This window comes from Grampus griseus (assembly GCF_964374135.1).
Source record: "Grampus griseus genome assembly, chromosome: 4".
NCBI classification, from domain to species: domain Eukaryota; kingdom Metazoa; phylum Chordata; class Mammalia; order Artiodactyla; family Delphinidae; genus Grampus; species Grampus griseus.
Genome location: NC_138997.1, coordinates 80,790,434 through 80,817,523, shown reverse-complemented (window position 1 = coordinate 80,817,523; position 27,090 = coordinate 80,790,434). Strand labels below are relative to the sequence as shown.

The 27,090-nt window shown below is 37.6% G+C and overlaps 1 protein-coding gene across 1 annotated transcript in view; it reads left to right on the top strand.

Annotated features, from left to right (window-relative positions):
• The first annotated feature begins 357 nt into the window (after positions 1-357).
• The window catches only part of WDR19 (WD repeat domain 19), an 83,931-nt gene continuing 57,198 nt past the window's right edge, over positions 358-27,090 (top strand). Inside the window, exons 1-13 of the mRNA XM_082652988.1 lie at positions 358-402; positions 2,728-2,819; positions 3,107-3,172; positions 6,326-6,451; positions 10,743-10,858; positions 14,519-14,634; positions 18,113-18,193; positions 19,359-19,471; positions 19,744-19,917; positions 24,476-24,546; positions 25,007-25,179; positions 25,263-25,377; positions 26,244-26,350. Coding sequence (XP_082509114.1) covers positions 397-402; positions 2,728-2,819; positions 3,107-3,172; positions 6,326-6,451; positions 10,743-10,858; positions 14,519-14,634; positions 18,113-18,193; positions 19,359-19,471; positions 19,744-19,917; positions 24,476-24,546; positions 25,007-25,179; positions 25,263-25,377; positions 26,244-26,350 — 1,356 coding nt within the window. The 5' untranslated portion in view covers positions 358-396. The remainder of the gene's footprint in view (positions 403-2,727; positions 2,820-3,106; positions 3,173-6,325; positions 6,452-10,742; positions 10,859-14,518; positions 14,635-18,112; positions 18,194-19,358; positions 19,472-19,743; positions 19,918-24,475; positions 24,547-25,006; positions 25,180-25,262; positions 25,378-26,243; positions 26,351-27,090) is intronic.

The window sequence follows — 27,090 nt, the reverse complement described above, 5'->3', positions numbered from 1 at the left end:
GTTCCTTTCTTTTCTTGAAATTCTCAGCGCCCTCCTCTGGCTACTATTGACTTCTTAGCAGCCGGGGCCGAAATTTACGCAGGCGCTTTCCAACGTCTCATAGAGTCAGCCTCCCCTGGGTCGCATCCAATCAGGGCCCAGCCAGAAAGCAAGGGCGCTGCAAACCCTCGCGAGGTTCAACTTCTCTGGGCCTTGCTTCTCGGGCTTCACGTGATCTCAGTCCACACCTCCCGCTCTTCTTCGCGGAGGTCGCCGCTAGGCACTGTTTTCAGCTGGCGCTCGCTGATTGGCCATTGCTCGCGCGGTCTCCTGGGAGACGGGAACGCGGTAGCCTTCTTGAAGGAGACTGCGTGCGTCTGCGCACTTGCCAGATCGCGCGGCTGCTCGAGCTTTGAGATGAAGGTAAATAACTTACGAACCCCGGGGGAGCGGGAAGAAGCCCGCCAAGAGTCGCTTTGAGGATAGGAGCTTGTGATCTCCTTTCGTCCTCCCGAGTGCGTGAGAAGTGGGGAAGGGAGCGCAGGGGCGAAGTTGAAGGAACAAGGGAATAGGAAGGAAAATTGAAGAGAAGGCGGGGAGGGAGGCCTCTCATTTCTGGGACCGCGGCTGGGGTTCGTGCTTTGGGGGAAGAGGGAACCCCGCCACGGCTGGAAATGAGCAGACTGGATCTGAAGAGAACCCAAACTTCGCACGGTAGAAAGAACGAGTTGTGTGAAAGCGCTTGGAGGGTCGCGGTGAAGTTGACTCGTTCGGGTGTCAGGAGCTGCCTCATTTATTGCAGCTAAACACCTGGCAAGCCGCGCGACTGCTCAGCGCCTTAAAACGAGTGAAAAGCCTGCGAAAAAATAATCCCAAATTGTATTGTCTGTGACTGGTGCAATTTACAGATCACCTGGTGGCGATGTACATTATTCACGGGGAAATCTGCACACGCAGGTCTCAAGATCTAGAGCGTCATCCTCTGCACGCACGGTTTCTAGGCTTGGGCTTCTCGTGAACCCCATTCCCGGGTCACTGGCTACAGATCATTCACCCTTCGCTTTACCGAGCAATATCCCCTTACACACACACACCCCGGCCCTGATCCGGCAAAGAAATGGAAAGCTTAATTTTTATAAGTTCTGGTGGCTATTAATGTGGAGATTGCAGTTGACAGACTGGTAATCTTAACTCATTTCTAAAGCTCTTCACGACTTATGAAGTACCAGAAGTAAGGAGATATTATTATTCCTGGTTTACAGTTGAGAATTCTGTGTTTGAGGCAATTTAATCGACCTGCTTTAAGCCCTACAGCTAATAAATAAAAAGCCAAATATAAACGTTGGTATTCTGGTTGTGAAGCTAGCACCTTTTCTGGTCCATTGTATGTGTATGGAGTGTCTATAAACCTCCTTTGAAGAAAAATAGTTTATAAGGTCACAGCCAGAGGAGGTCTACCATGAAGCTGGTAAAATTCAAGTTTAGGGACCCCTCACTTCCATGCAGGGGTTCCAGGGCAATGTGGTCATAAAATTGCAAAAGTAAGATGCTTTTATACTCTTTTTTTCTTTAAGGGTGTCTTCATGCTTCACAAAACTTGGATGCACCTGTGATTTTAGCGCACCTGTTTTCAGTACAGGTGGATTTAATCTTTAACATAGTAAATGCCTGTGATTGCTGTTCAATTTTGACCATTTGAAGAGTTTTGTGTTGCTATTCAGACTGTCAAGCCACCTGCAGTAGTCTCTAAACTTCACATGCCTAGATATAGGCATCATTGTTTAACCTGTAATTTAACCTAATGTTAAAATCTACATTTATTCATCCCAAACTCTTAAGTTCCTAGATGTTCTAGATCAGCACTGTTTTGATATAAATATAATGTGAGCCAATGTAATTTAACAATCTTAGTAGCCAAATTAAAATGTTTTTAAAGAAACAGGTAAGATTACTTTTCATAATATATTTTATTCTACCCAGTATATCCAAAATATTATCATTTCAACATGTAATCAGTATGAAAATTATCAGTGAAGATAGTTTGCATTCTCTCCTTTATAGTCTTTGAAACCCCATGTGTAGTTTATATTTACAGCACATCTAAATTTGGACTGCCCACATTTCAAGTCCTCAATAAAATTCCAAGTCCACATGTGGTTTGTGGCTTCCATACTGGATACACAGTTGTTTATTGTCTAAGTGAAAAGAATGATTTTTCAGTTGAAAAAGTGTCCACCCAATAGCCAAATTAAACACTTAATGATAAAGTAAATGTAACTGATGGGGAAAGGAAAATAATAATTTTGAAGAAAATACAGACATTTTGTATTTCTATCAGAGTTAATATTTTTAATAGCAATTTTGTTAAATTTAATCTCCCCAAATCTATGCTATTAATAATTAGCTAAGTTCAAGTTTAAATTATTTAAATTTTTAATAGCTATAAAACACTAAAGCCATACATTTTTATAAAATTAATATTCGAAAACATTCAAAAGCAAAAACGTTATATAGTAAATGCTCCCATATGTATTGAGGTCCATACTTTACCGATCAGATTGTGATTATTTGGTTGGTTGGTTGATTGGTCATTTTGTTTGTTACATTGTTGACTTCTTTTGGGTAAGCTCTAGCATAAGCCTTCACCATCCTGAATCCTACTGTTTTCATTATCATGTTTTGACATCTTTTCTGACCAATGCTTAATTGTATGTTTTGAAAATACAGAAATTGTATTGTGTTTTTTAGCGTGTTTTCTCACTGCTAGAAAAGACTTGGCTTGGCACACCAATAAAGTTTACCTGGCAGAAAACATCAGGAAACTACCTTGCAGTAACAGGGTAAGAAATCAGTGAATGTTGGTAAATCGTCCTGACTCCAAATGGTTGTATGCCCACCTAACTACACTATCTGTTCAGTAGAAATTCTTGGGTGATGACTGAATGGTGGGAAAAGTAATATATTTCCATTAACATCACAATTCATAGAACCTTTTCCCTGGTAATAACTTTTTACATATAAATTATGAAACTATCGTGAGAAAATAAAATCAGTTGGGTGTATAAAAAAACTCTTTAGAGAAATAAGAAACACTTAAATCGTATCTTTGTGTTCTGATTGCTTTTAGAGCTGATCATATTGTGAAAATCTTTGATCGCCATGGTCAAAAAAGAAGTGAAATCAACTTATCTGGGTAAGTACAGTGGTAGATCAAAAACTTTTTCAAGCTTTGTGGCCTAAAAAATAAAAAAACACTGTCTTAAAACTATAATCAAATAGAATTTTATAACTTATATCTAATGTGTATCTCCTCTTTTGCCTTCTCCATTTGCAAAGAGATTTGGTTTTTTATACCATAAACAGTTAATGAAATATGTATATGTATCGCATATGAATTAGAATTTAACGTTTATAAACACTCATACATTCACAGATAAGCTGTAAGACAGAATTATAAATGAGTCCATGTGAAATAATTCTTATTTAATTATAAACAAGCTTTAGTGTGTGTATATGCAGATAAGATAAGCCCATATGGCTGTAGTATTTCCTCTCTAATAGTTACTTTCTGCATACTTCTTAAAGGACAAAGGCCTTATTTTATCTATTTTAAGGAAGTCATTTTAGATTACAGTAAGCATAACATAAGCATTTTTAATGATTCAGTGTTATCATTCCCTGTAGTAGTTATTTTACTGATAGTCTTAGTGGTTATTATGATGTGTAGAGTCCCTCACCTAAATGGTCTTATGCTGCCAGCCTTTTTAAATACACATCTGCTTTCTGCTTTTATCACCACCATCTTTGCAAATCAGGTTGCTTTACTTCTCTCCCATCCACCTAATGCCACCATTTTGGCATTTCCCATTGCTCTCTTTTTTTTATTATTATTAATTTTTATTGGAGTATAGTTGCTTTACAATGTTGTTAGTTTCTGCTGTACAGCAAAGTGAATCGGCTATACGTATACATATAGCCCCTCTTTTTTGGATTTCCTTCCCATTTAGGTCACCACAGAGCATTGAGTAGAGTTCCCTGTACTATACAGTAGGGTCTCATTAGTTATCTATTTTATACATAGTAGTGTATATATATATGCCAATCCTAACCTCCCAATTCATCCCACCCCTGCTGCCCTTGGTATCCATATGTTTGTTCTCTACATCTTGTGTTTCTATTTCTGCTTTGCAAATAAGTTCATCTGTATCATTTTTCTAGATTCCACATATAAGCGATATTAAATGATATTTGTTTCTCTCTGACTTACTCTGTATGACAGTCTTTAGGTCCACCCTCTTCTCTTCAAATGGCACAATTTCATTCCTTTTTATAGCTGAGTAATATTCCATTGTATATATGTAGCACATCTTTATCCATTCCTCTGTTGATGGACATTTAGGTGCTTCCATGTCCTGGCTATTGTAACTAGTGCTGCAGTGAACATTGGGGTGCATGTATCTTTTGAATTATGGTTTTCTCCTGGTATATGCCCAGGAGTGGGATTGCTGGGTCATATGGTAGTTCTATTTTTAGTTTTTTAGGGAACCTCCATACTGTTCTCCATAGTGACTGTATCAGTTTACATTTCCACCAACAGTGTAGGAGGGTTCCCTTTTCTCCACACCCTCTCCAGCATTTGTTGTTTTTAGATTTTCTGATGATGCCCATTCTAACCGGTGTGAGGTGATACCTCATTGTAGTTTTGATTTGCATTTCTCTAATAATTAGTGATGTTGAGCGTCTTTTCATGTGTTTGTTGGCCATCTGTATCCCACTGCTCTCTTAATTGTTGCTTCTGGTTTCTCTATTCTAGGAAACAGAGGGCAAGCTAGTTATAATTATGTCTAAAAGTAAGAAGCACTTAGTAAAAGAACTTCTTTGAGTAAATTGTATGAGCTTTATTGCATAAAGCTCAGATAGATCTCTGTGACATCTATTTTGGTTACACAATGGCCTTATTTTTTTACTTATGAATTCTTTTTTGTTGTTGTTGTCGCTTTTGCGGTACGCGGGCCTCTCACTGTTGTGGCCTCTCCCGTCGCGGAGCACAGGCTCCGGATGCGCAGGCTCACCAGCCATGGCTCACGGGCCCAGCCGCTCCGCGGCATGTGGGATCTTCCCGGACCAGGGCACGAATCCGTGTCCCCTGCATCGGCATGCGGACTCTCAACCACTGCGCCACCAGGGAAGCCCACTTATGAATTCTTTTGCTGTATTCATCATAGTTGAATTAGACTGACAAAAGATCTCCACATAAATAAAATGCCATTATATATTGTCTTTACTTGGCAGATGATTTTATCAACAATTTGAAAGCCTTCCTCTTCCACACTCTCAAAATCCTGAAAATATTATAGAAAATTGAGATCCCAAAACATATTTTATTTATTTTTAATTTTTTTAATTTTTGGCCACACAGTGTGGCATGTGGGATCTTAGTTCCCTGACCAGGGATCGAACCCATGCCCCCTACATTGGGAGCATGGAGTCTTAACCACTGGACCACCAGGGAAGTCCCCCAGAACATATTTTAACAGTTCAAAGAATAAAATAACTTAAGTAATGCCCAGCTGTCTTAAATGTAAAGCTGAGTATGGCTTAGCCAATACCCAAGAACAGAGGGTCTCCAAATGAAATATAGCATCAGAGAAGGAAGGAAAGGTTAATCTTCAAGGAAGTTCTTAAATTATAATAGACATTTGGAGTAATTTTAAACAGTAAGAAAAATGTTAAATAGAGCATTTCCTATTTATAACTATTTTGTTATCTTAATTGAATCACTCATTCTATTAAGATATGAAATAAAAATAAACTTTCTTACTATTTCAGAATTCAAGTCTTTCTTGTTGTTTGCAGTCCTACGTCTACCCAGCCTTGATCTGTTCAATACACAGTTTATCTAGATATAACATCACTTCTTATCAGTACCTACTTTTTCCCTCTGTAAATCTGAAATAACCTTTCGAAAGTTGATCATACAAATTTTCTCTTGATTCCAGGTGCGATTCCTTTCCAGAGGTGCTTGATGAGTTTGTTTTACCAAAGGGCCAGGCTCTTTATAGGTGTTGAGAAAATCTGCTAACTTATTAGGTATAATTATATTTAATATAGTATATGAAAATGATATTTAAAATGTTTCTGTTCCCTCAACAACGATATAATTGGTGTTAGTTTTATCTAGGCACTGAATGGTGAGTTATATTTCTCACTTTAGAAAGTTTATGACGTATTCAAAAATAGATTGAATGGTCTTGTTATAGACAAAAATCACAAATAGTTGAGTGTTTAAATTTCTTTCCCTACTTAAAAAAAATGCATAGTGATGTTTTGCTCTCTTTTTAAAAAGTAACTGTGTTGCTATGGATTGGGATAAGGATGGAGATATCCTAGCAGTGATTGCTGAGAAATCCAGTTGCATTTATCTGTGGGATGCCAACACAAACAAAACCAGCCAGTTAGACAGTGGCATGAGGTAAGGATAGTTTTTTTTATATTTTAGATCTTCACTTAGAAATATCATTATTTGCAGATTTGATGCTACAAATACTACTTTCATTATAAAGATGCATTGATGAGTTATTTTCTTATAAAGGAAAAAGTTCATTTCTTTTTTAATTGTTATATATAATCCTATTAATTTTGTTCAGTTAATTAGAATAAAGTTGTTATGATTATAAAATATGACTTCTTAAAAAGTTGCTTTCAATAGAACAGACTAAAATGTCCAAAGAAGAGAGAAAACGTATATGGGAAAATCTGGAGATGGGATTGGCTGCAGGCATGGCTGGATCTAGGGGTTCTAATGATGCAATCAAGACTGTCTCCATCTCTCGGCTCTTCCTTTCTCTGTATTGACTTCTTCTAAGTCAGACTCTCTCTCTTTTTTAAATTTTATTGAAGTGTAGTTGATTTATAATGTGTTAATTTCTGCTGTACAGCAAACTGATTAAGTTAAACATATATATATTCTTCTTCATATTCTTTTCCAATATGGTTTATTACAAGATACTGAATATAGTTTCCTGTGCTATACAATAGGACCTTGTTGTTTATCCATCCTATATATGTAAGTCAGACTCTTGATGGCTACTGGCAGGTATCAGCTTATACCATTCTTCACAGCAAGTTATGCCAGAGGAAAGAACATGCCCCTATCACATTACTAGTGTCCACTCATTTCTTCAGAAGGTCTCTGAATAGGGTAGGCAGGGCCATGGGGTTGATAATCCTACCCAGTGAAGAGTGGAGTGAGGGTGGGGAAGTTCACAAGTGGGAAAAATCCTGGGCAGACAGAATAAATTGCAGGTCTCTGCTAAAATGGAAACCATTTTGCCATATGGAAAAGAAAAACCTATCGGTATTTACAACTAAAACTGCAATTTTGACCTTGGATAAGTTGCTTAACCTCTCTTTAATCCTCAATTTCTTCATATATGTAAAGAGTGTATAGTAATAATAATCTGCTTCATGGCATCATGTGGCCTGCAGGTGGGCAGGAAGAGATCACACACATACCATAAGGTTAGACTATACTTTTCCAGCTTACTTGCCAAGGAATAACAGAGCAGGACCAAACATCACCTTAGCTCAGGTTCTCTTGACCCTCCAAAGTGACGCACGAGACATGCATCCACAGGCAATAGTGTCTGACCAACATCAAGTCTTGCTAGGTATGAGAACCTTCATTTCTTGCTCTGTCCTTTAACACTTTGGTACATCACTTTTCAGAAGGATTTTACACACCCTGTGTGCTTCCATTCAAGAGGATGTTTATAAACATCAGGTACTGCTTCTTGAACCAAATTGAGCATCAGTGAGGCCACATCCTGACCCAGAGAAAAATGCATAATTAATCCCAGGTGTTTCGAATTGGCAGCTCTGCCTCCCACTGTCTTATCTTCCCCCACTTCCATTTTCTCACATCATCTCAGGATTGTTGTGATAGTTAATTGTATGCAGTGGCCAGGCACCAAAATAAGAACTGAGGGAACAGTAGATGTTATTGTAATTATCAATAAGGTAAAATTAAGGGTGTTTTACTGTTGCTATTAATATTTAATGTCTAAAGCCCTTTGGCTATAGAAAGGTATACCTACTACTATTTGTTTTTTTGTTAATGATCAATCTAATACATCACGATAGTTAACAATTCTGAATATCAAGTTTGCAAAATTTTCTTAAATATTTTGCAAACTTAAGTTTCCTTTAAACAATTAAAATTTCATTTACAAATTTAATCTGATTAGATTCTTCTGTGCACTTCAAACACAAATAATTCACAAAGCATCAAATATAATTATTACAAAACTTGCTGCAAGGCCACTTAACTATCTTAAATTATTATGTTAGCACAATGGGCTGAATTTATTTCATCATTTTTACTAAATGTATTTTTTATACCTTTTTAAGATTATAGTGGTACTTACCCTGATCCTACCTAGGCCGACAGCAGTCATCATTTAGTTTTTTACCTGGGATACAGCAATCTTTTCAGAGAAACTCTGAATACAACATCTGGTTCATAAACCAATTGATTCTTGGTTGGATCATGGGACATGGTTGCTTCTCCCAAGGCCATTCACACCTGAGTACTAGTCACCCTACTCAGCTTCTTTTCTAATTGACCTTCAACTGTCATATCAGCCAGAATTTTACAAACCTATGCCTTTCACATAGGTTGCCTTTTTTTGTAGCCAGGTGCATTTTCCTAAAATAATATATTCATTACATTTTTCTTGGCCAGAAATATGTGTCATTATTATATGTTGGCCTCATCGATTAGCATAATTGGAAACATGTATGCCTTGGGATCTTACTGTACTTTGTAGGACCTTCTAGACGTCTTATCTCCTAAGAGAGGAAGATAAAGCCCATTCAGTTAACTCTTCTTTTGATGGCATTTGATTACTTGATCTTCTTGGAATACACTATTTAACCCTCTTTCTAGTTGGTTGTTCTGTGACTGTTAGTACTGATCAACTATTGACTGGACTAATATTGTTACACTACTTACTATATGTGACCGCAGTTGCTAATCAGACCTTGTTCTTGTCATATAGTTCCTCTTTTCTCTGGTACTATTTAGCTCACTCCAATTTTTTAAATTCATGTTTTCTGAGCAGCAGACTCCAAAATGGGATTAAATGTGTAAGGTGTTTATCACAGGAAATATCTGTGAGGGAACAGAGAGGGAGAAGAAGTTAGAAGAGCCGTCAGACCCTTGTAAAGGAGAGAGGGAAGAAAGAAAGGGGGGGGTAGAAACATCTGGGACCGCAGCACAGTTCTAAAAAGTTCAGCTAGGCCCAGTCTGAGCCAAGGTTACCATCAAAGGAGTCCTGTGCCTCCCAGGAATGGGCCTCAGCAGGACCCTTGCCATGCGCAATCATTGTCTGGGAGCAGCCCATGGGAAGGTGTGGTCCCAGCATGTTGAGGTGATGGATTCCAATGCCTAGCAGCTGGGGGCCTTGGTCGGTTATACTTTCTATAGTTGGAGATCTGAGAGGCATATTCTCAGGGCTGCTGTACCTACTTAAACTGAGAGACAAATGCATATTTATCTTTTATAAAGTATGTACTTAATATCTTTTATAAAATATACTGTATACTTAATATATTCAATAATTGTAAATATATACTCAATTGAAGAAAGCTAGCAGCCCAGTATATTAATATTTCTTGTTAAAATTAATTTTTAGCTAAACATTTTATTACATTCACTTATTATTACAACTAACTTTTCCTATGCTTTAAGTGAATTTTTGTCTTCCAAGTATCATTAGGTTTTATGGCCTTTCACAAACTCAACTTGTTTCAATTAAATATGTAATTTTTAATGCTCAAATTCCTCTAATTTAGCCAGAGGAGTCCCCTTTAAGCTGACTCTTTTGTCCTTTTATTACTGCCCTCAACATTCTTGAGAGCTGTGTTGCTTTCTGAAAACAGTAGCTTGATCTATCAGTGACTGTCAAAGTTTAGCTGCATCAGAATCACCTGGAGAGCTTATGCGAACACAGACAGCTGCGCACCACCCCCAGTTTCTCATGCAGTAGGACAGGGGTGGGATCTGGGAACTAGCATTTCTGAAGTTCCCAGGTGATGATGCTGGTCCTGGGATTGTATTTTCATAACCAGTTTTCTAGATCCATTGTGATTTCTTTCCTCAATATATAAATGAGCTACTCTCCAAGGAGTCTTGATTCCCTTTAGTAGAGGATTGTATAAAAGTTCAACCTATGGATCCTAGAATGCACAGTAAGAACTGGTGGTAGGCAAACGTGCCTTCTACCTCCTTCTGAGCTACTCTTAGCAGAGCTGGAAAATGTATGTCCTTTTTCATGAATCATGAATTCCCAATGATTTTTCCAATTTAGTATATCGTATAGTTGGACTCTACTTTTTTTTTAAAGCATAAGATGTTATCATCCATGAAGATTTTTACCACAATTAGAGTTACAACTATCATTAGTAGACAAATTAATAAGTAACTCATCATGAGTCTTCTGATGAAATTTGAGATTCCATCATGACTGAATTGAAGCCTATATTCATCATACATTTGTATTTTAAGTCTCACTCACCTAAGATCATTTTATAGTGTCTCAGAATGTCTTTAGCACTTCTTCGTAGTCCTAAAGCATTAAGTTGTAATTTTGTACTTCAGCTTCTACGTAGATGTTAAAACTATTCATGAAGTACTTTTTAAAAGGACTACTTAGGGGGTTATAATTGTGAATTGTTTAGTAATTTGTATCTTAATGTTACAGGGATCAATTGTCTTTCCTTCTTTGGTCAAAATTTGGAAGTTTCCTGGCTGTTGGAACTGTTAAAGGAAATTTGCTCATTTATAATCGTCAGACATCTCGAAAGATTCCTGTCCTTGGTAGGTTGTAGCTGGAAACACTGCTAAATATTTGAGATGCTTTACATAAATGGAAATTTTACCACCTCAGATTTCCCTGATATTGCAAGAGAAATTTTGTAGTTTAAAATGAAGACTTCCCTGGTCAAGCCATACATCTATCTAAACTAGATCTTCACTACGTACTAAGAATTTCCCAGGCTATGTAACAGGTTGCCCTAGGGTGAGCCTGTGCCTTTGGACACCAGTATATTAATAGCATGGCTTCTGTCTGTCCCTTTCTCACCCAGATTGTGCCTCTGGCATGGAATAGCTCAGATGCATATCAACACATTAGTAGATGGGCTAAAACATTTGGTGGCTTCTTGGACAGAGTATCCAGATTCCTAATTCTGACCCCTCACTCTCTCCAAACACCAATTTAATCTAGGAGTTGACTTCGAGTTATATTTCCCTCAGGGTATATGACTGGATGATATGCGTGTTTAATCCTTTGACCTTCTTGGTTCAGTCTCTGATTCCCCCAGCCTCTGGTCACCTAGCATCTGCCCTGGGACTCCCCAGGAGGAAACAGTATGGATTCTTTTCAATTATTGTAACATCATGCTGGTGAATGGTGAAACAGTGGGCTTAATTACATACAGGTGGCCAGTATAACGTACCACTAATGAAAGAATCAAATCCTGGAGATAATAGTGCCCACAGAATACTTGAGAAAGTGCCTTTCAATTAAGGACACGTTCATTTCAAGTTATTTTCACATATATGTATATTTTTCATAGGAATATTTTTAGTACTCTAGCTAAACAGTTATGTCATTGATCCATCTGAAAAATTAAACTAAAAACTTTTGAGTTACAAAACTCTGCTTTCACCATATAAATTAATTTGTTTGACTTAAATAGGCATTTTCTATATCCCACTTCATTTACAGGTATATTCTACCAGTTAACTTATAAGCCCTAGAAATTTTGACACTTGAGGTATAAGAAAATAATTTGTCAAAGCATGATTATTTTGTGTCAGTAACTGTCATATATACATGATTTTATGTGATCTTTGTATTTAATATGAATATTGATTCTAATCTCAGCTAATTTAATTCACTGTGTAAAATGGAAAAGATTCAGGCTAATTATATATTTTAGGTCCTTTAGCTGCCTCTTTCAGAGTTAGTTGTGATTTGTGGCTCTGCTTTTTTTCCTCTGAAATAATTTACTTTCCTAAAACCAAGGCATTTCACTTCCAATAGCAGCTGCACGAATGCATGGTTTTTACAGTAGCTAATGTCTGTTACCTTGTTTTGTCATGCTCTGATTTATTTCCTTGAACTAGACTAGATATAGGCAGTTCTCACTTTGCATGCTTCTAACATGCATGAATTTCAGTGTTCACAGTGTACCTAATATTGCCAGTCTCCCAGTAACATGATTTACATTTCAGTGGCCATAGTATGGTAGCTGTAAGTTAATACTAATTAAATGAGTCAATACGTGTAAAGTGCCCAGAGCAATGTTAAGTAAGCACACAAAACATGTTAACTGTTATCAGTGAGGTTAAGGTTAACCTGAATTCTGAGCACTAGAAGAAAAGGAGAGATTTTCTTCTCCCTTTCTTGAGTATAGAAAGAAGTTTGTCTTTGGCATCTTTCCACCTCTCTTAATGTACTCCTTTTTTCCCTTCTAACACCCATTACTTCCGACACTCAGTTCCAGTGTACCACTTAAGCCACTTAATCTATGATCAGCAAAATCTCCTATATCCCAGTCTCTTCTCTGAATGTTCCCTTCACTTTTGTGCTCTGGTCTTCTGATTTGAAATACTACCTCTATAGTCCCACATTTATCTCTTCCAAACTCTAGACTCATATATCCAGCTGCTTACTCAACATCTCCAATGAGATTTCTAGTAAACACTTCAAATTTAATACCACCAAAACCAATAGTTTTCCCTCTCATTGATGGCATTTCATCCTTTTAGATATTTAAGCCTAACCTTACCATCATCCTTGACCCTTATCTTTCTCCTATGTTCCATACCTAATTTGCCAGAAAATCTAGTAGGATCTATCTCCAAATATCTCCAGAATCAAGACTGTTCTCATCACCTCTACTGCTGCCACCATGGTGTGGGGCTCAGACATCTTTGACCTGAATTTCTGGAATATCTTAACTGGTCTCCCTGCTTCAGATCTTGCCCTGCTATAGAATATCCTCAGCCCAAAGGTCACAGTGAGCCTTCTGCTCGGAACTCTCCAGTGGCTCTCCATGTCACCCAGGGTCAAAGTCCTCACTATGGCCAGCCAAGCCCTCTGTGACCTGGCCCTTGGCGACTCTCTGACTTCATCTCTTACCCATCTTCCGGGACTTCACAGCTATACTCTCCTCCTACCTGAGCCTCTAACACACTCTGGCACACTCTGGCCTCAGGGTCTACTCACTTAACGACTATTTATTTAGAGCCTGCCTTCTGCATACATACTGTATTAAGTTCTGTACGGGGTACATGAATAAAATAAACATGATCTCTGTCTCAATAGCAGCTAAAATAGCTAACATTTATATGGCATTTCCTATATGCCTGGCACTCTTCTAAGTGCTTTAACTCGTTTGATCCTCAACCCCTATGAAAGAGCTCCTACTATTATCCCCAATTTTTGGATGATGTGACTAAGGAATAGAAAGGTTAAGTCACTTACCCATGGTTTTGCAGTAAGTGGTGGAGCCACTTATTCAAAATAGGCAGTTTGCCTCCAGAATCTGTATACTTAATTAACCTTGGGGCTCTTGAGTATTTATCTATCCCAGGACCTTCAACAAATGCCCTCAATGTCAAGCATGCAATTTCCACTCCAAAATGTGGTTTTTGCACTGTCTAGATTGCTCAATAAAAAAACGTCCTGATACTTAGTGGCTATCTAATATCCCTCACTAGCTAAATGAGTCAATTCTTTTTTTTTTTTTTTTTTTTTTTTGCGGTACGCGGGCCTCTCACTGTTGTGGCTTCTCCCGTTGCGGAGCACAGGCTCCGGACGCACAGGCTAGCGGCCATGGCTCATGGGCCCAGCTGCTCTGCAGCATGTGGGATCTGCCCAGACCAGGGCATGAACCCGTGTCCCCTGCATCGGCAGGCAGACTCTCAACCACTGTGCCACCTAAATGAGTCAATTCTTAACACAAGTCTCACTAAGGTGCATTCATATTTGTACCTCAGTGTTAATCATGAATCATTGTATGTCCTTTAGTTATATACGAAGAGTCAGAAGTGTGATGTTGAATCTGCTTATGCTAAGGGTCTCCCACACTGTGAAGCTGAATATAGTAGAGATAGCTTCAGTGCTTTGAGATTTAAGCACATTTTGTGCTTAAGACATTAATGTGATAGGTTTGGTTATATGGTAAACAAACTTGTCAAGGGGTGGAATGTCTTTTTTATGTTAGGACCTATGCTCATATGCACATAAAAAATTGGAAAACATGATTGCCCTCATATGCCTTTATCTTGATTTACAACTTGGTAATAAACTGTTTTAAATAAGGTTGCTTAGACACTAATTGCTTTGATGAGATTTTAAATTTCTTGTCTGTTTAATTTCCATAGTATATTACCTAAACTTTCAGATTTACATCATGGATATCTAAAATTTTTTTTGAGAAATCAATATGTACATCTCTTTTTCAGGAAAGCATACTAAGAGAATCACATGTGGATGTTGGAATGCAGAAAACATGCTTGCTTTAGGTGGTGAAGATAAAATGATTACAGTTAGTAATCAAGAAGGTGACACAATAAGACAGGTAATACAGTAACATCTCTTTGGTCTGCTATATTCAAATTTTCTTCCAAAACAAAGTTTGTGTATCAAACAGATCTATAAAGTTTAAAAATCTCTATGTGAGATATGTATACAATAACTTCACATTCTAAACATCAAAATTTTTTAATGTATTAGGATATTTTTCTTTAATATGAATACTTTATCCAAATATCCTCCTTTGTACATTTCCCATTGGCTAGTTATTAGCATGGATTATCGGCTCTGTGGTTATAGTCAAACAGTATATTTGTGAAATAACTCTTATTTTATATATGTATTTTATGGCATAAATGTTAACAACTGGACTCAGAGTCAGGTAATGTAATCAACTGCCTGATTCTAAAGCCCACTCCTTTAGCTGATATGTTAAATTGCTTCCAAACTAATTCTAATTAAATTTAATTTTAGGATTAGATTTTACTGATGTTCAAATTTCCCAAGATTGATTAGATCTTCAGAGGCTCCTCTCAAGGGAATTTGTATTACCCATAGCTATAGAAGCTCACCAGTGGCAAAATTTCACTTTGGATGACTTGGCCTATGATTTATTACTTCTAGAGCAATATTGACGTGCTTTGAATACCTGCTAGTTACATGGCACTGTGCTATCTACTATAGAAGAAATATGAAATATGACTACAGAAGAAATAAGAAATATGGCCCTATATTAACTATCTATTGCTGCATAATAAATTACTCCCAAAACTTAGCAGTTTAAAACAACAAACATTGCTTTGCAGTTTTTGTGGATGAGGAATCCAGCTGCAGCTAAGCTGGGTGCTTCTGCCTCAGGGTCTCTCATGAGGCTGCAATCATTTTATCAGTCTGAACTGCAGTCTTATCTGAAGGCCTGACTGGGGACCACAACAAAGCAGCTGGCAAGAGAGTGAGAATAGTCATTCAAGACTTAAGCTGCAATCGTTAATAAATAACCTGATCTCAAAATTATTTTTGCTGTATTCTCTAGAGGTGAGTCACTAGGCCCAGCCTACACTGAGGGGCCGGGATGGGGATTACACAAAGGCATGAACACCAGGAGGTGAGGATCGTTCCAGACCATCTTAGAGGCTGCCCACCATAGGCCCCTTACTCTCAAGAAGAGAAAACTAATCATGATAAAACATATATCATCTTATATGATTATCAAATTGTGTGATATAGCTTACAAGTCCTATAACATTTGTGAGATAGAGGAGATAAATGAAAGTTGGATTGTGAATCTGTAAGAGAAAAGATGATCTAAATCAGTCAGGGTATAGGCTAAACTATTGTAACAACAAGACCCAAAATTACAAGGACTCTAAGAATATGGTAGCTTGGGTGGTTTTTCCTCTTTTTTTTCCTCATAAAACAGAGAGGGGTAAGCATGTCATCTATGTATCTCTGCTTCTCAAAGTTGTATAAATTCCCCCTTCCTTCCTTCCCCTCCCTTCCTTCCATCTTATTGTTCTGCCATTTTCTAGGGTGTTTTGCCCTCATGTACATGGTTAAAGCAAGCATACCAGCACTTCATTTCAGCCCCAGGCAAGGAAAAAAGAGAAGTGGAGTGCAAGAAATTTGTGAACGACCTAATCTGGAAGATGCAATCATAATTTCCATTCATATCATATGACCAGAACCTAGTTATATGGTCACACCTTGCTGCTGCCAGGGAAGCTGCAAATTTAGTCTACCTAGGTGATCATGTGCCCTGCTAAAACTTGTTTTAATGGGTATTGTAAGACATTTAGCAGTTGCTGTCATTCACTCCAAGCAGAACAGAACAAAGATAAGAGGAAAAACTTATTACAGCTTGTTCATGGCTTATTCCAGACTGGACTGACTGAAGATTTGGACTTTGAGAATTTATAGAAGATAAGTCTGAAGAAGAAAGTTGGTTCTTGTATCTGGAAAGCTTTGAAAGTGAGATAGAAGTAACTCAATCATGTTGAGCAGACCATAGCATGATTACAGTGGTTCTTAAGGAAGGTTAATAGACATTACAATAGAGATGTAAAAAAAAAAAATATATATATATATAGCATTACTGTAAAAAATAGTTTCTAGAAACCTTGTAATTTTGGTCCATCTATGTTGGAGTCCTTTAGAATTAGAATGCTACAGGTCCCCCCTCTTGTATCCATATCACACATCATCAGTAGATACTGGCATTTTTTTTCTTCACTGAATCAAGACCTTAGAATACTTTTCCACACATAACATCCAAGGAAGCCACTACCACTGAGCCATTATAAACATACAAGACAACTATTTCCCATTTTTAATCCGCAAGAAGTATGCTTCCAGAATTTGGCATACTACTTAAGTTATGATGCAGTAAACAAAACATACGTTATAAGTATTGTTTTGTCTGGTATTTTCTCTGCGTTGCTTTGACCTGGCTATTCTGCAGAGCACTCCATTGTAACTTGTGTGGATTTATCTTTATCCTGCTGAGGACTTGTCTTGCTTCCTGAATCTGAAGATTGCTGTCTTTCATCAATCCTGGAAAGTTCTTAGTCATTATCTCTTTGAAATTCACCTCTCGCCCTTTCTATTCTGTCTTTCCAGAGCAACTGTTAGACATATGTTGGATCTTCTTATATCTCTTGATCTCTCTTTCATAGTTTCTTTTTGTCACTCTTTGCAGTCTTCAGGATAATTTCCTCAAATCAGTTAACTTATTCTTTCTTCAAATTTGTCTAATCTTCTGTCCATCCCATTGAGTCTTTATTTTAATGGCTCTACTTTTTATTTGTAGAAAGTACTTTGTAGTTCTTTTTAAAATCTTCCTGGACTTTTAAAGAAAGTGTTGTCTTTTCTTATATTTATGAGTCCTTTTATGTTTTTAGCCATTTTAAATGTATTTATGATATCTTTCTGATAATTCTGTTCTTTTTAGATCTGGTGACTCTTCCTCTTGATCCATTGTTTGTTTCCGAGTTTTCTCATTTTGAATTGTGAGCTCATCTCCAGCAGGGCTTGACTGTGGAAGTTTTTTTCAGCCTTTGAAGAGGATTTAGATTCGTTTTGGCCAAACACTGCAGGGAGTTTCTAGACCACTCAAAGTATAGCTTTGGACCTTAGACCACAATGAGCATAGGAAGGAAAGTCTTTGATTTTAAAAGAATTTTTTCTGACCCAAAGCCCAGCTTGAGCCAAATGGACTTCCTTATCGTCTCCCTTTACCAGCTGCTGCTCTGGATATCTGCAGCGTCAGTTTCTGCACACACTTTGGTTTTCAATTTGATCTTTGCTTATGGTCCCTGGAAATCTCCTAACCTTCTTTCAAGCTTATCTTAGCCATTTAATAAGATACATGTTCAGTTTCATCCAGAATTTCTAGAAGTTTGTAGCAGTAGGATTTTCAGGTTGTTAGTCCAACCTGTAACAGAAATGAAAGCAAGTTACCTGTTTTAGTAATAGAATGAATTTGAGTTTGGGGTTTATTCATAGTGATAGTATTTTCACCCTTGCAGACACCAGTGAGATCAGAGCCTGGCAACATGCAGTTTTCCATGATGAAGACTGATGACCGAACCTCCACTGCTGAAAGCACGGTAAGAGTTCTAAATCAAATCCAGGCCCAAATTATTTTGGTAATTTTTTAGGATATTCTGTCTCCTTTTCTAGTATGGTTCAGAATCTATAGTGATAAATAAATTATAGTCCTTCACTTATTAAACCAATGCAGGCCCCAGTTTCTCAGGCCTAAATGTTTTTTCTGCTGCCACCTAATGTCACAGCAAGTGAGGACAATTTCCTGTTACACTTGCTGCTCTTCTTGTTCTTATGGTAGCAAAAAGAGTGGGGGCACCTTGAAAAGCAAAAGTATTGATTTCTCTTTTTTTTAATTTTCACTCTATCAGATGTGGGGACCAGAGCTCTGGAAATTACAGTTTTATTTTTTTAATACCTTAGAGTGTTTTCCCTGCCACATTTTAACATTCTGAAATCCAGATGATTTTCACAATCAACAAGAATATGTTTAATGAAGTAATGTTCCTTTATTTCTCAAAAAGCTATTATTAAAATGATAATAACTCCTAACTGGTAGCGTCTTAGAATCAAGGAAATATATCAAAGTGTTTCTCTTTACATATATATATCCATTACCCTTAATGAGCCCAAATAAGTAATGCACTCTTTTCTCTCCCCAACACAGTTAGACCCTCAACTGAGAATTATAGTTAAGTACCAACTTGTAACAGCGGGATAGTAGTCTAGCCACACTGACCAGTGCCCTGCTGGTGATGGGAAGAGTGATGATATAAAAAGCCGAGCTAGATTATCCACACAGGTGTGGACCTGTAATCCCAGATAGCCCCAAATCAAAATCAGATGGCCTTAGGATGGAAGACTCTCTATACTCTGGATATGAATTCAGTTTCAATGGAACTATGTCAGACCTACCTTCTTGTACTGCACAGGACTCATATTAGAGGTACAGAGAATTGTAAAAGGTTATTCCATCGAGCTATTTTAGTGTACTTCCAAGGGTGTATTGCATATATGTGAAGCCAAGGATCCTTTCCAGACTGTATATTAGTAAAATGTTACAAATGTTTTGAGTTAGTCACATTGTTACCTTACTAATTATAACATTTAACGCTAAATTTGGCTCATTGTTTTTCTAAATTAGGTTTATGCTCTTTGGATTTGCTTATTAGTCTTTTCATGAAGTGCTGAGTAATTCATTTCATAATCTCTTTTCTTTTCTGGCAGATAAGTGTAGTGGTTGGCAAGAAAACTTTGTTTCTTTTTAATCTGAATGAACCAGATAGCCCAATTGATCTGGAGTTTCAGCAGCGCTATGGCAACATTGTCTGCTATAGTTGGTATGTACAAAAGCTCATTACAGAAGGATACCCCTGTGTTTTCCCTTACTAATTATATTTAATTTTTGTCTGTAGCATTTTCACTTCTCTATGTAATATTTTCTGGATTATAGTCTATGATTTATTATGTGGAACTACCTAGCATATTATCTGACAAATAGGCCCTTGATAAATTATATTCTCTAATTCCTTAGGTTTAAGGTATTTGCTTATTTACTGTATTGCAAATGATAATCTTCCTTTTTACTGTATTATTGCCTTCGTTGCTATAGGTATGGTGATGGCTACATCTTGATTGGTTTTTCACGTGGAATTTTTGTGGTCATTTCCACTCATATTCGAGAGATCGGTCAAGAGATATTTCAGGCTCGTGACCATAAAGATAGTCTAACCAGTATTGCAGTATCACAGACCCTTAACAAAGCTGCTACATGTGGTGATAACTGGTAAGTTATATTCACATATTCCCAGGAAAGCTTATATAAGGAATATTCAAGAGATTCAACAAGACATTGTTAACTAATGTGAATCTGTCAACCATAGTTGCACTGTTAAAATACGTTTGCAATTGAAAATTCCTAACATGCCTTTACCTCTGCCTTTAACACTCGGGGTAATACCTAAAATACTAAATGCGTATTAAATACAGAACCTAAAATGGAGTATGCTTGAAAATCAATCTTAAAAATAAAATAGGCACTTCTGGGTAACATGGAGTAAGCACACTCCACCCTGTCACTCTCACTGAATACAGCCATAAAACCTGAACAGAATCCATGGAACAGCTATTTAAGGACTCTGAAAAGTAAATAGTAACAGGCAGACTGGAGAAGAAGGCCGGCATTTGAAGTATTACTGAGCCAGCGGTGAGTCTCCCATTTGTCTTCTGGTCTCTCTCAGCCAGGACTCAAGGCAGCCTGAAACCTGGACCCTGGATGTAAGCACTGGGCAGAGAGAGAGAACTCTGAGAGAAGCCCTTTAGTTCTGGCTCAAGTTGCAGGAAAGAGAACTCCTAACACTCAGAAAGTTGGGGAAATCCCCCAATTTTCTTTTTCTTTTCTTTCTTTGTTCTCTCATGCCCCAGCCACCAAGCAGTCTCACCATGGCAGTGACAGAAAGGACCCACAGGCACCTAAAACTCTGATGGAGGGTAACCTTCCTCTCCAATTGGAGGAGCTGTGGTCCCGAGAAGGTGGGGCATACCCTTGTTATTTATTTTTCTCTCTATCCTCTCACTACTTGGCTGCAGGCACAGTTGTAGGAGGTACAAGGCAGAGCAGAGCAACTAGAGCCCCAGCTTTCCTGCTGGAAGACCGAAAAGGGGAGCCCCAGGGAACCAGAATATACCAGGGAGGTCCTGGAGAAGGAGAAACTCTGGAAAGCAACCCTGTAAAGATATTTATGAACTCCCAGGTTCATCCCTGAGCTGTGTGTGTGTATCACATCCTAAACACATACCAAAGACTTTGAGAACTGAAATAAGGGATAGATCATAGCCCATGTCCTATGCTGGCCAAAGAGTAGGGCATACAGGGACATATCCGAGTACCACTACAAAGGCTTTGGAAGTGGAACTGACGTTGAAATCATAACCCACAGAAGGCTGGTTAAAATGTGTGGCCTGAACCCAACTGGGCTGATTGCCTGCTTAAAAAAAGAAAAAAAAAATTAACCTTCTCTGTGGGATTTAAACAAGACAGAGTCTCCTAACATAATATTCAGAATGTCCAGAGTATAACCCCAAATTACTTGACATATGAAGAATCAGGAAAATTTCAACTCACTTGAGAAATGGCAATCAAAAGACACCAATGCCAAGATGATGCACATAGCAGCTATTATAAAAATGCTCCAAGAAGTAAGGGCTAGCATTCGCAAAACACATGGGAACAGTCTCAGAAAAGCAATAGAGCCTATAAAGAAGAACCAAATGGAAATTCTAGGACTGAAAAAATAATATTAAAGATTAAAGAAATCTAGGCCCAGACACATCATAATCAAACTGCTAAAAGCTAAAGGCAAAGAAAAGATTTTGAAAGCAGCCAGAGAACATTTTGAATGACAGCAGATTTCTCACCATAAACCATAGAGGCCAGAAGGAAACTCACAACATTCTTAAAGTGCTGAAAGAAAAGAATTGTTAACCAAACCTCTCTCTATATCCAGTAAAAATATCCATCAGTAATGAAGATGAAATAAAGACATCCTCAGATGAAGGAGAATGAAGAGAATTTACTGCCCGTGGACCTCCTCTAAAGGAATTGCTGAAGGAAGTTCTTCAGATAGAAGAAAACAGATGACAAGGAAATTTGGAACATCAAGAATAAAAGAAAAGCAACAGTAATGGTAAATAGCTGGGTAGGTCTCCAGGCAGGGGAGGCTGTTGGTCACAAGGACTGTTGGTGAAGTCACATAAGGAACTTACATTTGCTTGTGACTGTGGGCTGCTATGTAGGGCATGCATGTGCAGGAAGGACTAGTGTTAGTTTAAGGTCCCTGCAAGCCACGTGGCCAAAGTAGATGCCAAGGCAGCTACATCATGTGTAGCTTAGCTAAACTCTCAACGGGCTTGGACTGTGTTGTAAACCAACCAGACCTAGCAGCCATCTACAGAACACTCCACCCAACAACAACAGAATACACATTTTTTCCAAGCACCCATGGAACATTCACCAAGGTAGACCATATCCTGGACCATGAAACAAACCTCAGCAAATTGAAATTGAAATCATTACAAAATGTGTTCTCTAACCATCATGTAATCATGCTTGAAATCAGTAGCAGAAAGACAACAAGAAATTCTCTAAACGCTTGGAAAGTAGACAGCCTACTTCCAAATAACTCTTGGGTCAAAGAGTAAATCTCAAAGCAAATTAAAAAATACATAGAACTTAGTGAAAATGGAAATGCAACATATCAAAATATATGAGAGTCAGCTAAAGCATTTCTGAGAAGAAAATTTATAGTATAAATTCATACACAGCAAAGAAAAATTTCAAATCAATTAGCTAAGTTCCTACCTCAAGAAACTAGAAAAAGAAGAGCAAAATAGGCCCAGAACAGAAGGAAGAAAGTAATAAAGAGCAGAAATTGAAAATTAAAAAGTAGGAAAAAATTAATTAGAAAGCTGGAATTTTTGAAAAAAATTGATAAATCTCTAGCAAGGATGACAAAAATAGAAGACACAAATCACCAATATCAGGAGTGAAATAGAGGTATCACTACAGACCTGAAAACCATTGAAAGGAGAAAGGAATACTACAAACAACTTTATACTCAGAAATTTGACAACTTAGAACATAGGGAACACAACCCAATCAAAAAATGGGCAGAAGATCTAAATAAACATTTCTCTAAAGAAGACATACAGATGGCCAAAAAGCACATGAAAAGATGCTCAACATCATTAATTATTAGAGAAATGCAAATCAAAACTATAATGGGGTATCACCTCATACCAGTCAGAATGGCCATCATCAAAAAGATCTACAAGCAATAAATGTTGGAGAGGGTGTGGAGAAAAGGGAACCCTCCTACACTGTTGGTCGAAAAGATAGGTGCACCCCAATGTTCATTGCAGCATTATTTACAATGGCCAAGACATGGAAGCAACCTAAATGTCCATCGAAAGAGGAGTGGATAAAGAAGATGTGGTACGTATATACAATAGAATATTACTCAGCCATAAAAAAAGAACAAAATAATGCCATTTGCAGCAATATGGATGGACCTAGAGATTGTCATATTGAGTGAATAAGTCAGACAGAGAAAGACAAATATATGATATCGCTTATATGTGGAAACTAAAAGAATGGTGCAAATAAACTTATTTACAAAACAGAAATAGTCGCAAATGTAGAAAACAAACCTATGGTTACCAGGGGGGAAGGGAGGGAAGGGATAAATTGGGAGACTGGGATTGACATATACATACTACTATATATAAAATAGATAACTAATAAGGACCTACTGTATAGCACAGGGAACTCGACTCATTATTCTGTAATGACCTATATGGGAAAAGAACCTAAAAAAGGGTGGATATATGTACACACACACACACACACACACACACACACACACACACACACACACACACACACACACACACACACACACACACACACACACACACACACACACACACAGAGTACAAGTAAGACCAGGGACATCTGAATAAGATTCATGGGTTTTATCAATGTCAACATGCTGATTATGATATTATACTATAGTTTTTCAAGGTGTTACCATTGGGGAAAAAGGTAAAAGTTACACAGAATCTCTCTGTTACTTCTTAGAACCACATGTGGACCTATAATTATATCAAAATTAAAAGTTTAATTAAATGAAAACATTTAATGTTTTAAATGAAAGGAAAAATATATAAGTGGGAAACAGTGGGAGGGAGGAAGGAAGGAGAGGGGAAGGGAGACAGGAAGAAAGAAATGTTGCAACCGTTGGGTCCCAACATCCTGCTACACAGCTTTCATTCTCATTAGCATACTTACTCTTCCCAATAACCCCATGAAGTAACATTATGCCTGCATTTTTCAGAGCTTTCCACCTAGGCCTTGTGATTCCAAATTGAATGCTCTTTCTATTATACGTCATTTCTTTTTGTAGGAAAGAACTCTTGGAGTGGGCGGGGCGGGGGGGAGGACACATTGCAAAGAGAAACCTGTTTCAGCTTGCAGTAATCAATACTGCTCAGGGGAATGTTTTCCTACTCAAACTTTTCTTCAGGAATACTTAGACCTCCTTGTTCCTGAAGCTGTAGATTAGAGAACTAGGGCACAACCCTACCCCACAACTCAACAAACAAACAAAAATTTAAAGGATAAAATATAATTAAATATAGAAAATTTAATATTTTCTTACCTTAACCCAGTGGATCCTCCTTCTTTTGAAGAGCACAGACCTGTTCCATAGCTTATAATTGTTTGTGAAGAAAAACAATTTAACTTAGCAGTCATATTTAAAGGACATTTTTTTTTTATTTTTCAGCATTAAAATCCATGACTTGGCAGAATTAAAAGACATGTATGCTATAATCAACCTGGATGATGAAAATAAAGGTACTGATTTTTCTGTAGTAGAATGACATTTTATCATTTCGATTACAGAGAGTAATGTGTCACTGTATAGTTTGCATTAATTATAGGAGGAATAAAATTAACACCTTTCACTAGAGTTCCCTAAGATAGCCTCCTTATTTCAGTAATTATGTTGAGTCATACTCCTTGACTAGAAGCATGTAAGTCCACTTTGATTCAAAGATTTCTAGTGCATTTTATCCCAAATCCAGTTGCAAAAACTAAATTCTTACATACCTTCCCTTTGAGCCAGTGTTGAATGAATCAGGGCTCATGTCCATAAGCCAATCCATGATGAATGTCCTAGTCTAAATAAAGACTAAACTATTTTTAAAATTTGAAGATTTTTATGCTTCTGGCAGCTTAAGTGAGGAGAGTTGCTTGTTTGCCTACAACAGTATCTCTGTTTTTGAATAATCCTTTATTATGTCCATTATTTCAGGGTTGGGCACCTTGTCCTGGACAGATGATGGTCAGTTGCTGGCACTGTCTACTCAGAGGGGATCGCTCCATGTTTTCCTGACCAAGCTCCCTGTCCTCGGGGATGCCTGCAGCACCAGGATTGCATATCTCACCTCCCTCCTTGAAGTCACCATAGCCAACCCTGTTGAAGGAGTATGAAAATGCTGTTACTTTTATTTATTAATAAAATCAAAACAGTTTCAACGGTTAACTACTGTTATTTTTCTCTATTATAGGAGCTACCAGTCACAGTTTCTGTGGATGTGGAACCCAACTTTGTAGCAGTAGGGCTTTATCATCTGGCTGTGGGAATGAATAATCGAGCTTGGTTTTATGTCCTTGGAGAGAACGGCAAGTCTAAATCCAGTTGTTTTCTTATCTAGCATATAATTTGTTTTTATTTGGGAAGCACTGATAGTTTCTTTTAAGACCAAGTCTTTCACTCCTTTTCTTCAGACATCCCTTTCTTAGCTTAAATGGTTTTGCAAATCTTCTAAAAAATTTGCATAATATTTGGAAAGGTTTTATTCTTTACCTTTGTTGTGAAGACACCATGGTATAGCGGGGCAGAGTGTGATCTTTAGAATTGGGCCCTGGGTTCAAATTCCCTTCTGCCCCTTTTAGCTGGGTGCCTGTAGACAAATTCTTTACCCCTCTGAGCCTTGGTTTACTTATCTGGAAAATGAGGATTCTTCTACTTATGAGGAAAATTAAATGAAGTAAAATGTGTGATCTGCTTTTGCACACCGTCTTTCTTAGGCACTTCTTGGTCTGGTGGGTACTTAGTAAATGTTGATTCCCTCCCCCGCTTTATTCTTTGAAAAATGACCATTAGCATCTGAAGGGAGCCTTGCTTTTTCTTCCCCTCCTTCCTCCTCTCCACCCCTTTCCCCACTGGAGGTCAGATATCCCTCAGGAACAGAGCCAACCTGAGAATTATCCTTAGATGTTCTATTAAGCTTATTGTCACTAAGGTTTAATTTTTGGTTGTTTTGCATGTGATTTTATTTTACATTACTTTGTTTCGTGTGAACCACTATGAAATTCCTGAAGGCAAATTTATATGGCAACTAAGATTTTCTTTAGAATGGCTAAAATAAAAATTTTAGGTTCGGAATATTCTTGCAAAGGCACACGTTTAAAACTTATTTGCAAATCATTAATTAGATCATTTTATTTATATTTTAATGTGTTTGGTTTTGTTTTAATTGCTGCAGCTGTTAAAAAATTGAAAGATGTGGAATATCTGGGGACAGTAGCCAGCGTTTGCCTTCATTCTGACTATGCAGCTGCACTTTTTGAAGGCAAAGTCCAGTTACATTTGGTAAGTATAATTTTGATGTCCTGAGGCCTGCTCAGGTAAGTGATGAACAGCCTAATGTTTTATTATCAAGAACTTTGGTCAAGAAGCGACCATATGCTTTGTGACCACCTAGAGGGGTGGGATAGGGAGGATTGGAGGGAGCACAAGAGGGAGGGGATATGGGGATAAATGTATATGTACAGCTGATTCACTTTGTTATACAGCAGAAACTAACACACCATTGTAAAGCAATGATACTCCAATAAAGATGTTAAAAAAAACAAACAAAAAACAGCATTAGGGTAAAAACTAGGAAATCTGAATAACGTATGGAGTTATGTTATAAATGATGTATCGATATTCGTTATTATTTGTAATAAACGTACCATACTCATGTAACGTGTCAATGATAGGGGAAACCAGGTGTGGGGTGTATGAGAACTCTACTATCTTCACACCTTTTCTGAAAATCTAAAAGCATTCTAAAATAAAGATTTATTTTAAAAAAATAAAGAAGCAACCATATGACAGACTAGCTAGAAAGCCAGATGTGGATAAAGGATTAACAGAACTCCTTACCCTTCTGCACGAGCTGTTCAGTTGACTCCCAAGCTCTGTTCCCATGAAACCTGACAGAGTTTCAGCTGTGCTACTCACAACATTGCTTATGGTAAAAATGACTGTGTAGACTGCATCTAGGAGGAACTATAAGTAAATTGTAAAAACTGATGGGAATGCCATACGTCTGGCTTCCTGGAATG